The sequence below is a fragment of the Pseudorca crassidens genome, chromosome 13 (assembly GCF_039906515.1).
Source record: "Pseudorca crassidens isolate mPseCra1 chromosome 13, mPseCra1.hap1, whole genome shotgun sequence".
Classification (NCBI taxonomy): domain Eukaryota; kingdom Metazoa; phylum Chordata; class Mammalia; order Artiodactyla; family Delphinidae; genus Pseudorca; species Pseudorca crassidens.
The window spans coordinates 20,151,196-20,166,889 of record NC_090308.1 but is presented as its reverse complement, the minus strand read 5'-3'; the positions used below and the strand labels follow the sequence as shown (position 1 = coordinate 20,166,889).

At 36.8% G+C, this 15,694-nt stretch overlaps 1 protein-coding gene across 9 annotated transcripts in view; it reads left to right on the top strand.

Annotated features, from left to right (window-relative positions):
- UTRN (utrophin) overlaps window positions 1-15,694 on the top strand; it is a 492,142-nt gene that overhangs the window by 245,664 nt on the left and 230,784 nt on the right. For all 9 annotated transcript variants that reach the window (XM_067701862.1, XM_067701864.1, XM_067701861.1 and 6 more), the window contains one exon: window positions 10,918-11,107. In XM_067701862.1, the coding sequence (XP_067557963.1) occupies window positions 10,918-11,107 (190 nt within the window). The remainder of the gene's footprint in view (window positions 1-10,917; window positions 11,108-15,694) is intronic.

The following is a 15,694-nucleotide window of genomic DNA, read 5'->3' as shown; positions in this document are numbered from 1 at the left end:
ATACATTCAGACCACAGCAGTTAGTAAAATCATCACAGTTGCTGATTTTACATTGCATTTAAGTGTTTTCTGCCTAAGCAGAAGTGTAACCGTCCTGGAAAGAAAGGGTATAGTATTTTTTAAAGTTTATTTCATGTGAGAGCCACAAATACAGATTTATCTAGTGAAGGAACTTTCTTCTTTAGGAATGACACTGTCTTTCTAATTAATGTTCATTAACTTGTTATTAACGTCCTGCTGGACATGTGGAATGCACGTAGTTTACAAGGGGTTATATAAATACTGTGTATACTAAAGACTGAATTTGTGAAGCCCTTGATTATTTTGAAAACATTACATTCCAAAAATTTGAATTTGCCTTTGATTGCTTTCCCAGTTATTTTTATTGTATATTTTGAAACTTTCATTATTTCTGTTATTACTTTTTCAGCAGTGATTGTTTATTGTCCCAGCTGACTAATAAAAATGAAATGTTCTTGTTCAGCATTTATTCATTGTTTGATTTGGCCAGTTTCTTTGAACTGTGGTCAGTGGAGATACTCATATGGGGATTGTGTCCTATGGCCTGACATCAACCTGGCCCATCCTTTGCACTCTTAAAATGAGTGTTGTAGCAGCTGTCACTCCCAAATTAATGCGCTTAGGTGAAAAGTACTGGTAGCCATATCCTTTGAGCCTGTATGCTGGTATGAGATTTGGGTCAGTCAATTTGATTTATCCTCTCCGAAGCTTGCTTCTTTCCCTGAATGTTACCTTTATTTTCCAACCTGTTTCTTTTATTTTCATTGCTAGCATTTCGTTTCTAGTTTTCCCTTCTGAGCTGGGAAGGAAACTGGTAAAGAAGAAAAGTGTAAAAATTATACTCTTCTTTATTTTCCTTTTTTGTTATATTGTTTTAATATTTCAATTACTGTTTTATTGCCTTTGAAAAAAATTTACCAATAATGTCTTTGTGGTACAAACCTAACAATACTAATGTTTTCATTTTGTATATAACAAGCTCAAGCAAGCAGTTATTTTCTTAATGCATTTAACTCCATAATAAACAACCTAAAGGACCAGTGCCTGTAGCCTTTGTCTTTGCTTTCATTTGTTCTTTTTTCCCATGAGTTAGTTCATTAAATGTTTATTTATTTAACCTTATCTTTGTCAAGCTCTGTGATCAGCCCTGAAGCTTCAGCCATAAACAGTGCTCTGTGCCTACCCCCCAGGAAGCTTACCTTTCATAGGAAGATCCAGGTAGTAAAAAGAAAATAATACATAATTATAGATGATGATTTGGGAGGCAAAAGAAACTAAAGAGGTGCTACGTAAGAAACTAAAGAGGTGCTACGTAAGAGAGGGAATTATTTAGCTTGGCTAAATTTAGAAAGCATAATGCAGAAGGCAGCATTTGAGCTGATTCAGGTTAAGAAGAACCATCTGAAAAAAATTCTAGGGTCAACAGCAAAGGTAAAAGTCATGAGGCAGGAAACAGCATAGAATGTGGTTGAAATAAAATGAATAAGGGGGCTTAAGAAGTGGTAGAAGAGGGAGGCAGAGGCAACATCATGCTGAACTTTATAAGACATGGGAAAGGGTTTGGATATTAAGTACAATGGAAAGCTATTGGAATCAGTAAGCAAGGGATGACACTATCTAATTTATAATATTCAATCAAATCTTGCTTAGTCTTATGAGGAGAATATATTTTAGGGGTGTAAGAGAATAATTGGGACAGCCAGTAAAGAAGTGATTATTGTGGTCCAGGTGAGAGATGGTGGGTATCCTGGGATATTGTGTACCAGCAATGGTGGAAAGAAGGTCATGGCTTTGAGATGTACTTCGGAAGTAGAAAAGATGTTTGATGGATTAGATATGTAATTTGGGGGAGTGGAAGCAATCTAAGATGGCACTTTGTGAAAGGATGAGTGGTAGTACCGTTCACTGGAAAAGGCAGTGGGAGTTTCTGGGAGAAAAAATTCAAGAACTGGATGTTGACATGCTCATTTGAGATGCCTATTAGATATCCAAGTGTATAGGTCAAATAGATAATTGGATATGTGAATCTGGAACTCAAACATTCCAGAGCTCAGATAGGAATTGGGAAGTTCTTAGCATCTACAGTGGAGGTTAAATCTGTGGGACTGGATAAGATCACTGGGAAAAGAATAAAGATGGAGAAGAAGGAGATGGATTGAGTCCATAGAGTCTAGGGTTTGGTGATGGAGCAAAAAAAGGAAAAGAGAACAGAAAAGGCTCAGAAAAATCTTCGAATGAAGTAGAAACAAAATCCAGGTGTTCAGAAATATAGGGAAGAAAATATTTTTAAGAGGGAATGGAGAGAGGATAATATTTCTAAGGGGGAATGATCCATTGTGTTTAATTAGGCTGAGAAATTCGAAAAGATGACACAACACCATTCCTGGAATTCCACATTTTGGAGATTTTGGTGATTTTGAAAAGAGCAATTTCAAGGGAGTAATGGGGTAGAAAGTAGAGAATGAGATCAAGTTGGGGAAATAGAAATGATTTGTGGAAAGATCACCAGAGAAGTTTGTTGTAAACAGAGGCAGAGAGATTAGGTAGTACCTGGAAAGCAATGAAGGTTAAAGAGAGGTGAATGACTTTTCTTTAAAATGGGACATGAGAAATAAAGCATGTGTGTATGCTCATGGGAATGATCTAGTAGAGTGATGTCAGACTGAGGTGACAAAGGAAGAGGAAAGAAGTCCTTCTGTTGATAAGGTGAGATCTGTAGAATTGAGTTTGGTAAGAGCTGGGCTGCTTTGTCCATTATGACAGGAAGGACAGTGAGAAGACGAGTATAGATGCATGTGGATTGGAGCCTTAGTAGGGGGAAGATGACATATTCCCAGTGCAATGACTTCTGCTTTCTTTATGATCCATGAGGCGTGCTCTCAGTGAGGCTGGAAGTGTGACTGAGAGAAGTTGGAAGAAAGAGGATCAGTTGTAGAATCTAGGTGGGTGGGACAGAGAGCTTCCTAGGGGAACTTTAGTGCTGGGCAGTGATGGGTGCCTATTTGTGATTTATTATAATAATGTAAAGGAAAGATAGCCCTGTTGTGGTGTTCTTTAGCAATGTGTATCTACTCGGAGGCAAGTAGAAAGAATGCAGATGAAAAGTCAGACGGAGAGGGAGCAGGGGAGAGGAAGGTATTTGTAAGGTAGTGGAGACCGGGATGCACTAGTGCATAATGGTGTCTATCATGTCCCTTTCCCTGGGAGGTGCAGTCCCTCACTGGAGCCTATGGCTTGGCAAGTAGATCTTGAGTTGGATTTCAGACTCCACTTACCTGTTGAGGCAGTGAGCAGCCTATGTGCAGTTACCGTGGACCTGGAGGTCAGTATATGAGCATAATGGAAAATGTCTTCTGCTTTGAAGGAGTAGGATTTTGCCTGGAAGATGGGAGAACAGCGGCTTGGAAGTAGCAATTCGAAGGAGGCGGACCCTCATTCCAACAGTTGTGCATCACGAGGCATATAGGGTCTGAGAGAAAAAAGAAAAAGACTTCGTTAGAAGTCTGCAGACAAATTGATGGCACTAGGGAAACCAATTTCACTTAAGACAGGGTAAAAGGATCTGAGGAATCTCCCAATCGTAGAATAGGTTTCCAGGCTTAATGGAAGAAGGGTTTTGGGGGTAGATTGGGAAAGGTATGGAGCAGTATTGGGGTTATGGTCCGGTATTGGTTGGCTAAGACCAAATATCTGGTAGTGACTTAGTTAAAAGGGAAATAGGATGTGGTGTGATAAATCCTCACACAAGTTCTGACTTGAATAGCGGGGTTGCGGGTACCTCTCTTAAGCTTCCCAAGTGGTGTGGTATTAGCAGCTTAGAACAGTCTCCTTGAGTTCCATGGAGTGAATTTTTAAGTGCCTGATGATGACCCAATCTCTATGCAACAGAGACTGGTCACAAAGTACCATAGATGGTTGGGGATATCTCCAGTGACTAATTCTTCATTAAATCCACTGCATTAAAGTGTACTTTAATATATTTCCTAGCTAAATGATACTTTATACACCAAAGGACAAATTACCTTGTGAAGGTACTCAATGGGAAGCTTAAAGAATTGTTTCATTGTAAGATTTTTACATGCCACTCAAACTAGTGATGCTACTATTTTCCACTCTAGAAGAGGTAAATATATTTAAATCTCATGTAACTGTAAACGTCACCTTTAAAGTGTACCGAAATGTAGCAACACATATCTGTGGGTTTGCTAAGACACTCTTTTCCATTGAAGTCTTAAAAAAAAAAGACATATCTACTTGTGTTCAGACACTCTTTTGACCAATTATATGCACATGCACATTTGATTAAACAATATTATATCTTGTAGCTTAAAAATGAAGCATTATTTAACATTTAAAATAACATTTAAAAAATTCAGTTATATGGGTGGCATGTTTTGTAATGCTACAAAATGACTATAAGCTATTTTGTAGCCTATCATAGTTGCTTTTATAACAGAAATCTCTTTAAAAGCTGAGTTTACATTTCAAAAATCCAAGTTCCCTTTAATGTAAACTATTATAAATCTGCCACACATACATTCTTTAAATCTTTTATGAGAAGTTATTTATACTTTCAGTCTGCACCATTTCTTGCATTAAAGAATTATATAGTCTGCTACTTCTGTTTGAAGTAAAAAAAATTTTTTGCTAAAATTATCCTTCTAAACTTCAAAACTTCTTTTAGGTTTTCAGCCTATCTTTATTCTTTATGATTTGTGGGTTTTACAAGATTTAAAAGAAAAAAATCTTCTCTGCCTTTGTCTAGTAGCCATAATTTCCTGAACTTAAAATCCTGCGGCATGCAGGATCTTTACTGTGGCATGTGTACTTCTTAGCTGCGGCATGCAGACTTTAGTTGCGGCATGGATGCGGGATCTAGTTCCCCAGCCAGGGATTGAACTTGGACCCCCTGCATTGGGAGCGCAGAGTCTTACCCACTGGACCACGAGGCAAGTCCCTACATGCAGTGATTCTTAATGGAGCTGAATTTGAAGCTAGGGATGGAGTGAGAATGGAGGAACTCTTCCAGTAGGTCTTATAATCTCTATGATGGAATATGTAGTTTTAAAAGGACCCCTAGAGATTCTGACACGGGCCCTTTACTCAGCTAGTCCAAGCTCTTTATTTTAAAGATGGAAAAAGAAAATTGGAGATTTGAAGTGGTTTACCGCAAGGCATACAGCTAGTAAACGGCAGAGGTGGTAAAATTAGGTGGCTTCCTTCTGAGAGCAGCGTATGAATGGCATTAAAAGTAACTTATTAGCCTGTGTCATAAAGTGTGTGTACATACTTCTGAGCATCTAATTTTAGTGATTTTTTTGCCTTACGGTATTATGATAAATCATGTGAAATTCCTTGAAAATAAATAAAAGATTCTTGTAGTGTCTTGTCATGTCCAGTATACCATACTCTAGCCTTTTAAAAAAAGAATAAAATGAGTGATGTGGAGAGCTGATACCTTTTAGCTAGATTCTGTTACAGATTTCATATGAAATTATATTAATTTCAAAAATCAGATTATAAGTATAAATACTATGGTTATACATTTTAAAATGTATATTTATTATAATAACATGAAGACAATTCAGACTGCTGTAAATAGAGTTTAGTTTTCAGTATGTTCATTATTTTTAGTTGTTGATTATGATCATGGTAAAAAAACTATGACACCAGATATTTGTGAATTTTAAAAAATTCCCTAGGACATTTATTATTAAATTGCACATTTGCATCCTATAAATAAAATTACTTTCCCAGTATTTCACCAAATTCATATACAAGGTTAGGGAAAAATGTTATAAGCCAATATGTTTGTGGTCATTTGTTGTTACAGCAATAATGGCCTGCTAATAGGCACCATAAGAGAAATTATGGGATGCTATGGAATGAGATACTATAGGTTTGGAAAGTATCTGCACCAAGTTCTGTAGGGTAAGTAGAAATTAACCAGGTGGAAAGGGAAAAGTTTAGTGGGGGGATGGAGGGGTGAGGAAGGATATTTAAAGTAAAAGAAATAAAAAGTAAAGCTCTGGATGTGAAACAGTGACCACTTTGAGGGTTAGTAATTGGTTCGTTTTTGTAGGTAGCATGAGGCTTGGAGTAATGAGATGGTACTTGGAAAGGTAAGCAAGACTCAGACCATGGAGAACCTTGTGTGGCAAGTGGCTGATGAAAATGATGCATGAGGAGGTGGGCAACTGCCCCAGGTTTCACAGCTAGTCAGTGGTGGAGCCATGTCTGCCTTGATCCAAAACCTGTATTCTTTTGCTTTAGTAACCAATAAAGTAGACATCTCTTAACCATTGTCTAAAAGTTATTTTTTAGCAGCTTCCTGCAAAGTGAATACTTTTAAAGGAGAATCTGTTTTCCCATTGATGACTAGTAGATGATTTGACAGTTTTACAATAAATGCCCTAGCTTCTGGATTCAGAATGTTCCACTGGTCACCAAAATATGCTGCTGGTATTATCCAACCCAGTGGAACCAACAATGTCTAAGGTCAAGCGCTCATGATTCTCTTAGCTCCCTTTTCCTCTGAAGCACCACTTTAGGCTTTCCACCTCCCCTGCTAGCCTGGTCCTTCCTTCATGCTTGTTAAGTTTGTAAGTAAGTGTCTCTCAAATAGAGGGAATCTCTGCCTTCACCAATGAGGTTCTTAGACATTTGCATCCTTTTCCCTAGTCTGGGCATTCTTAGGGTTTAATACAGCTAATTCATAATGATGTGTTTCTACATTAGCTGTTTGCCACATAACCTGTTATGTACGTGTGAATATTCTTAAGAATAAAGGATATTGATTATGTAAGCTGAACGTGTTTGACTTTGCTAAATTTTATAATTACTAAATGTTATATGTGTTCTTAAAATAAGAATAGTCTACTAAATTTTATAATTACTAAATTTTATATGAGTGTTCTTAAAATTAGAATCGTCTGTTCATGGTTGATTAATTGTGCCTGTATACTCCTTTAATTCTAGTACTTTTTTGGCACAATCTTTATTTGGGTTTTTTTTTTTTTTTTTTTTTGCTGTACGCGGGCCTCTCACTGTTGTGGTCTCTCCCATTGCGGAGCACAGGCTCCGGACGCGCAGGCTCAGCGGCCATAGCTCACGAGCCTAGCCGCTCCGTGGCATGTGGGATCTTCCCGGACCGGGGCACGAACCCCTGTCCCCTGCATCAGCAGGCGGACTCTCAACCACTGCACCACCAGGGAAGCCCTGGCTATTCTTAATATTTTCTTCAGTTGATATTTTAATAGTTGAAAATATGGGCAGGGTTAGGTGGAAGATGAAACACCATCACCACCAACCACCCAAATTCTGGTGGATAACTTCTAAATATAAAAAATTAAATATATGAACATGATTACAAAAATATTTAAAATACTGTAAGATTTATAATAGAGTATAGTGGTACTCTCACTACTCACTACAGTCCCTCTCCCTAGCGGCAGCTTTTTTCTTCCCCTTGCTTGATCATGTTAGTTCTATTTTTATGTTTTTGAGGAACTGCCATATTGTTTTCCATAGTGGCTGTACCATCTTATCATTGAATTTTTAGAGAAGCAGATATTCAGTGTTGACATTATTATGCCTGTCTAAACATCATTAATAGCCAGGCACTAAAGTTTACTATGATTTTGCTTCTTCTCTGTTTATTTTACCTGAAATTAATAATTGCCTTGTTTTTATACGCTTAGTTTTCTTTGCACCTATTGCTAATTCTTCCCACATTTTCCAGTGGCCTGTCAGTGATTGACAAGGTCAATCACATTAAGCAGTCTATCACTTCTAAGATTTTTTTCTTGTAGACATTTCTTCTGGAGACAGCTTTCCAGGCCTGCTGCACAGCCATTATCCTGGGGATTTTCTGTGCTTTCCTCCTAGGATCTCATGGAGTTTGTTTGTTTTTGTCCTCTTTTGAGTTATTGTTTTGTCAGAGTGTCTCCTTTGTTAATTTTGTCAAATGAAAACAAGAAACATAACAGCTGGAATGGTGAAGACAGCCCTCATCTGATCCAGTTTGGTGCATTGCCCTCTTTTCTGAGATCTCCTTTCACCATTAGCATGAGAGCCTGTTGGATTTCTTGTTTTTCAGCTTTTTATATTGTCTTCTTTCTGGATTTACGAACTAGGAATTGTAGAGGACTTCTGTCAGTAGCTTCTTGAAAAGTGGAGTTTGGGAGGTAATTTTAAAGGCATATTGTAAAAAGATTTTCATTATTCTATAAAACTATCATAATGCTATAATAAAGACTCTGAGGAATATGGAGATACAAAAGACTGCTTCTGCCCATAGTGAGTTTCTGGAACAGGGAGACAGACAAGAAATCTCTATGATATAGATAAAGTAAAATTTAAGGGTGAAAAAAGATCACAATCTAAGGGCTTTTCCAGGATACATATCATGACTTTCTGAATGAAGAAGAGTTTTGACCTTTTATGAACTCAGGACAAGGAAACCTAATTGGGCTGAGATGTTCTGAAGGAGGTAGCTTTAACCCTTAAAGGATTGGAAGGACTTTGATAGGTGAAGATTGTCAGAAGGACATTTTTTATGTGGGTATAAAATTATGTAGACATAGTATTAAGAATATTCTAGAGAAAAATGAACATACCACTTTGATCTGAACTATTTAAAGTAACTAGGAGCGTAAAGCTGGGAAAGTAAGTTAGTGATAGATTATGGAGGACATTGAGTTCCAGCAGAAGCAATTTGAATTTGTTCTGTAGGCAGGCAAACACTGTTGGCGGTTTTTCAGTAAGTAAATGCTGAGTTGAAGTTGATGACATTCCAGAATGTCGTATAAATGGGATCGTAGTATGTAGCTTTTGTGTCTGGCTTCTTTCACTTAGCAAAATGCATTTGAGGTTCCATTCATGTTGATGTATCCATCATTAGTTTTTGGATTTTTATTGCTCAGTAGTATTCCATTATATGCCTGTACCCCAGTTTATCTATTTACTAGTTGATGACATTTGGGTTATTATGAGTTTTGGACCATTATGAATAAAGCTGCTATGATCATTTGCGTACAGGTTTTGTGTAGACATATGTTTTCATTTCTCTTGGGTAAATACTTAGGAATAGGATTGCTGGCTTGTATCTTAAGTGCATGGTTAACTTTATAAAAAACTGCCAAACTGTTTTTCAATATGGCCATACCATTTTACACTCCTACCTGCAGTGTATGAAAGTTGCAATTACTTTACATTCTTATCAGCACTTGGTTTGGTCATTTTCTTAAAGCCATGCTAATATGTAGTGATATCTCATTGTGAATTGGATTTACATTTTTCTGATAGTTACTGATGTTGAGTAGCTTTTCATGTGCTTCTTGCTATCCATACATGTTCTATGATGATATGTCTGTTTACATCTTTTACCCATTTTTTAAAAGGAATGTGTTTATTGATATGTAAAAAAGATACTTGTTTATTATAAATTCAAAGAATGCAGAAAAGTACAAATAGGAAAGTAAACCACATCACATCCCAGCACCTGGAACTATTTTAATATTAGGTTAGTGTTCCAGACATTTCCCCCTCTATCTGTATATACAGATAGAAAGACGGATGGATGATGATAAATGGATGGATGAGTGGATGGGCAGATAGAAAAAATATGTAAATAAGATCATATTACATGTGTTGATTTTTAAATTGTGATAACAGTTCATATACCATGAAATTCACCCTTTGAAAGTGTACAACTTAATGGTTTTTAGTATATTTTCTCTGTTGTGCAGCCATTACCATACTCTTAATTTCAGAACAGTTTATCACCCTGAAAAGAAACCCACCACCCATTAGCAGTCCATCCCCATTTCCCTCTACCTTCCAGTCCTAGTCAGCAGCTAATCTACTTTCTCCTTCTGTGGATTTACTTCTCTTAAGTAGTTCATATAAATGGAATCACACACCTTTTGTGTCTGGTTTCTTTCACTTGGCGTGATGTTTTCAAGGTCCATCCATGCTGAGCATGTATCAGTACTTCATTCCTTTTTATGGCTGAGTAATATTTCGTGGGTGAATATACTACATGTTGTTTAGTAATTCCCCTCCCAATTGATGGATATTTGGGGTGATTCTGCTGTTTGGCTCTTCTAAATAATGCTGCTATAAACATTTTTGTATAAGTTTTTGTGTGGACATATGTTTTTAGTTCTCTTGGGTTTAAATACCTAGGAGTGAAATTGTTGGTGCCCATTCGCAAATTAAGTTGTTTGTTTTCTTTATATGGAGCTTTGAGATACATGAAATTTGAAAGGTTGGATTTACAGGTGTGTGTGTCTGTTAAATCATGCAACTCCAGGGTAGTTATATGCTTTAATTTTGATGTAGATTTAATGAAAGCTTTATAAAAACTTGATTGTCCAGTGTCTTCCGAATATAATATTATTATATCAGCTTGAAGAACCAGTTTGCATTGATCTGAAGTGTTTAAAATATATAAAGTAAGTCCTTTAAATTCTTTGATTGTATCTTAAACACTTATTCAGATTTTACGTCTTCCTAGAATTCATTTAGTCACTTGTATGAATATTTATTGATATTGCCTTTTGAGTGTCAGGAATGATACTAAGGTACTGAAATAAAATGTATGGGGAATAACAGCATACAATTACGAACTGTAAAATGTTATAGTTATTTTATGATATGGATGTGATTATGTTAATATTTATATCTCTCTCCCTCTCCTTCTCAAAATTCACATTACCCCTCCATTAAGGATTATTCAAGACACACATATAAACAAATCTCCCAGTTACATTAGGTACTTAAATAAATAAAGGTTGCTTGGAGGCCATCTGTTAATTTTTCTTTAGGGCGTGCATGATGTGGACTGTCACACTGTAAGTAACGGAGACGTGCCTGTCGTGTTGTTCCTTGCAGCATTGCTGACAGACAGAGTGCCTTGGAGGGTGAGCTGAGGACAGTGCAGGCCTCTCGCAGGGATCTGGAGAACTTCCTAAAGTGGATACAAGAAGCAGAAACCACAGTTAATGTGCTTGCAGATGCCTCTCAGCGGGAGAATGCTCTTCAGGACACCGTCCTGGCCAGGGAACTCACACAGCAGATGCAGGCAAGTGCACGGGAAACTGCGCCTTGTATTTAATTTTTGCTGTGCTCTTTTGATCCATCTACATGCAAAATTTATTACCGTTCAAAGGTGAGGTTGTCGCCTTATTTTGCTATGAAATCCATGCTCCCCTATGAATAATTGGTTTCTGGAAATAAGATCTGTAAAGTACTTTTACTTAATAATGGAGGAAAAAAACACCTTGTTTTATGGGAGTAATAGTTTTTTATTTAGACTTACAGGCTCATAACTATTGTATTTTTCTGTCATTTTAAGCCCTATTACAGTTAGCCTTATTGAAGCCTGAACGATAAGGGCATTTCCTCTTAACAGGAAGTTATTTCTTTCTCCATTTATTATAAATACTTAATATAAAAGCTGCAAAGGCTCTGTGGCTTAGTATACAACCAAGAATATTAGGCTTGAGGGTGTTACTTCTGTGTCTTTAGCTTGATAGCTATGATTGTGAATGCAGTCTGAGGTTCACATTTTCTTCTACATGAAATGTGATAACACGAAATCTTTCCTTTAAAAAAAAATTTGAGGAATCTAATGAAGCATATCTGAATCTTTTTTCTGTCCCCAAGTACACCTGCTTCGGTGCCCTTGAATTTCCCATTTTCTTTGTGCAGAATAACCTACTCTTGCCCATCACAGGCCTTCTCACTTAGAACTTGGTTTTAAACCTATTTCAATGGAGAAGACTCCTTGTTTACCACAGTTTTACATCTGGTTACTTCTTTATGCTGTGCCATTCTCACAGCATTTTGACAGTTATTATTTCTGATATGCTTGTGAACTCATGATCCATTGTCATCTGATGCCTGTCTCCTCCTCTAGTTGATCACATGGTTCTTCAAGGGCAGAGATTGCATTATTCCATGTTGTTGCCTACGCAGAGCTCTGTGTGGAAATTCTAAATAAATACAGACCACTGCCCTTGGACCCTAAAACTTCACCATTATGAAATTCAGTATGATGACCTTTTCTGAATCCTTTCTTAGGAAATCTTTTCCCTTGAAACATCAGAATGTTCACAAATGTGTGTGTGGGTCTGGTTGAAGGGTACAGAAGCTTTCTTGGAATTATTCTTACAAATTTTCTCTTAAGTTTGAAATTATTATCCTTAAAAAGTTACGAATTTTAAAGAAAGACCCTTTTGGAATAGACTTATTAATAATTTATTCCCATGCATAAAGACTATTAGGGTGTTTTATGGTTGAATTCTCAAGATTAATTTAACAAAAATCTATGTTTACTTATACATTACTTCTTATTTCTTATTCATTGATTCATTGCATAATACACTTGTGACTTGATAATGAGAGCGAGCAGGCAGGTATCAAAGATAAATCTGCTCTTTTTTGTCTTTTTTCTCTTACCCTCTGGCGTCTTATGAGGTCACCATAAATGTTAATTGATAAAATATTTAGCTATCATCTCATTTTTAGAGGGCTATAGAGGGTTCTAAATGTGGGTATGTGCTAGAATATATTATTTTTTATGACTTAAACAACGATAAGCCTGACCTATTAATGCTCACAGATACTCAATTTATGTAATGATGTTAAACTCAAAACATACCCAGGCTATGCACTCGAGAAGGTAACAGTTTTAGACAAAGAGCAAAGGAGGCTTGAAATGAGCCTTGTTTTAGCAGGTCTAAAACAGACCTGTTTTAGAGTTTAATAATGTCTTCCAATACATTTTATTCTGGGATATATTCTTACATAGCCAAAAAACTCTTCTCAATATTTAATGAATATTCAAATTGTGGAAGAAATACATGTACATAGAGATGTTTAAAATCTTTCTGAATAAAAATAACTAAGCACAGGATTACTTGTCTTATGGCAACCAGCATCAAGAAAGAAAGGTTGCTGACTAAAATACATTATAACACGAATGATAAATGCTTCTCAGAACTAATTTAACGTTGCTAAAATAATCCATTTTGTCCATAAGAAATATTAAAGAGGGCATTTATTAAGAGCCTATTAAAATCTATCTAAAGATAAACACATGCATTTGTTTATGTTTTGGATGTTTCACATGGTAGCTCACATGATTTTTCACTCCCTTGCTCCTTTGTTACATGCTGTTAATTTTAAAACGTTCTCTTCGCTTTGTTAAAAAAAAATCCGTGGCTTTGTTTTGGGCACCATATAGGTAGATGATTTTTAGAGACTTAGTACCATTTGCTGAGTATTTCTGAGGCAAAAGAATTTTAATTTTCCTTTGGGTTTTTGTATTAATGACTCTCCTTTTGTGTGAGTGGACAGTTAAAATGAAAAGTTATTTGGAAATGGAAAGATATTTGTTGAAGAAAATGAATGTGGAAAAGCACCTGCAATTATAAAATAAATGTTCTGGTGGCATGGCGGTGGTGGTAGACATGTGTGCGTAAGAACGATGGAATAAGGACCCTGGCAAGTATGTGCTCTGTGTGCAAGGGGTGTATGTAGAGCTGCTTACACGACACGTTCTCTGGTTGTACTTGCTTTGTGTCTCAACACAGCTGGATGCAGGGCCGTGGTAATATTTCATGAAGGTGAAGAAGTTTATTCTGTATTTGGTTTAAGGTGAATTTGGGTACATTTTGATAAAGCATAGTTTGGAAGCACAATGGAAGATGAAGATGAATTTCTGAGAGTATGCTATGATACATGCCATTTCTGGTAAGAATGGATGATCGCTTGGATTTACGGATTTATGTTTCACTGCCCTGCTGCAAGGCAGTTAGATTTTTCTCCTCAGCAGAGGACTATTGGCAAGAGAAAACCTGATCTTTTGGAGACAAAAGCTCCTGGAGAGCTGAGCGGTCCAGATCATAGAGGATCTTGTATGACTTGCTAAGTATTTCATATTTTAACCTGGTGACAATGGGGAAAAGTCCTTAAAGCATATTAAGCAAGGGAGTGTTGCAGGGGGATTTGTATTTTATAGGAGTCTAGCCAATGGCTTTATGGAGATTGGGTTTGAACTGGGCAAGACTGACAGCCGAGCAGTCCGTTAGGATACTCTAGCCATCTGGTCAGAGGTGATAATGACTAGAAATGAGGCAGTGACAGGGGGAATACACCTAATGACTTGATAGTATGGGTAGACTAAGGGCGGGGGAAGGGGTACTAACAAAGAAGATTGCCAGGTGGTGTTAGAATCTGACATTGGGAATATAGGGAAAGAAGTCAGGGCAGCAGTGCAAGTTAGTGCGGAGTGTGATGTGATGGTAAATTCCATTTTGACTATGATGAAATGAGGCATCTGAGTAACATCCAGGAGGAGATGCCTGCTATGCAGTTGTCACTGTGGATCTGATTCAGATGAGAGAATTTGGCCAAAGATGCAGAAACATTTTTTTTTTTTTTTTTTTTGCTTTTGAATGAAAGTCTATTATTGACTTCCCGGTCAGTTTATCTATTAATTCAAATGCATTTATTCTGAATTTTCATGCCCATATTCTAAGATATTATTATCATTTTAATTATATTTCAAAATACAAGCTTTACATTTTATCAGTGCCAGTTAATTAACATACTTCGATTCTTTCCTGGGTAAAATTCTGTTGCCCTGTTGCCTTTCTGGGGTTGGTGTTTTTGCTCTCTGCTTTGGGATTATTGTGTTTTCATCTCCTGTGTTCTCTTTCAGCCTAATTTTTATCCTCTTTTCCATAGGTGCAGACTTTAATTATTTAGATCGTTTCAGATTTTCCCCCATACCCAGCTCCATACCCAGCATAGTGTTTGGGGGGTACTACCTGTACTGTGGAAACTTCACCTGCTGGTTTAGGGACAGGAATTACAACTTCTTTTTTTTTTTTTGATAACAGCTTTATTGGAATTTCTCATACCATACAATCCATCCATTTAAGTTGTACAATTGAGTTGTTTTTACTGTATTCTCAAAGTAGTGCAACCATCACCATAATCAAATTAGAACATTTTTGTCACCTCAAAAAGAAACCCTGTACCTCTTGGCTATCAGTCCCCTATTGCCAGTTCTCCAACCCCTAAATAATCACTGATCTACTTCCTGTTTCTATACATTTGCCGAATAAATTGCTATTTTTAATTACATCATTCGTTGATGACCTCTTCCGATTTTGGCTTTATGTAGATATTTTGACATCGTTAGCCTATCCAGAGGGAGGCAGTATAGGTTCTCAGTATAGAGCTGCAGGGAAAAAGTAGACAAGCAGAAGCCCACAAAAACACTGTTTGATAAACACAACCCTGTAAGACCCAATTTAGGGCTTTAAGTCATTCTAAAATTGAAGGACTGAGAAGGCAGGAAAAGTAAAGAAGAGAAACAAATATTTTTAAATGCTGCATTTCTTTTAAAGAATCATGACAATAGTAGAGAAAGGTGAAAATGCAGACTTACCCAGGTTATTAATTTGAGCAGGACACTGATAATGGGAAACCTCTGGGTTCTATTTCTGGCTGTGCCCTTTGGCCCAGTCATTTAATCATTCTGGGTTATTTTGCTTATTTCCTAACAGTGCTTTACCCCAATTGATATTTATAATGGTATTCAAGCTGAAGTAGAAAATATTATCTGAAATGTATACATATAAACAGAAAACCCCAA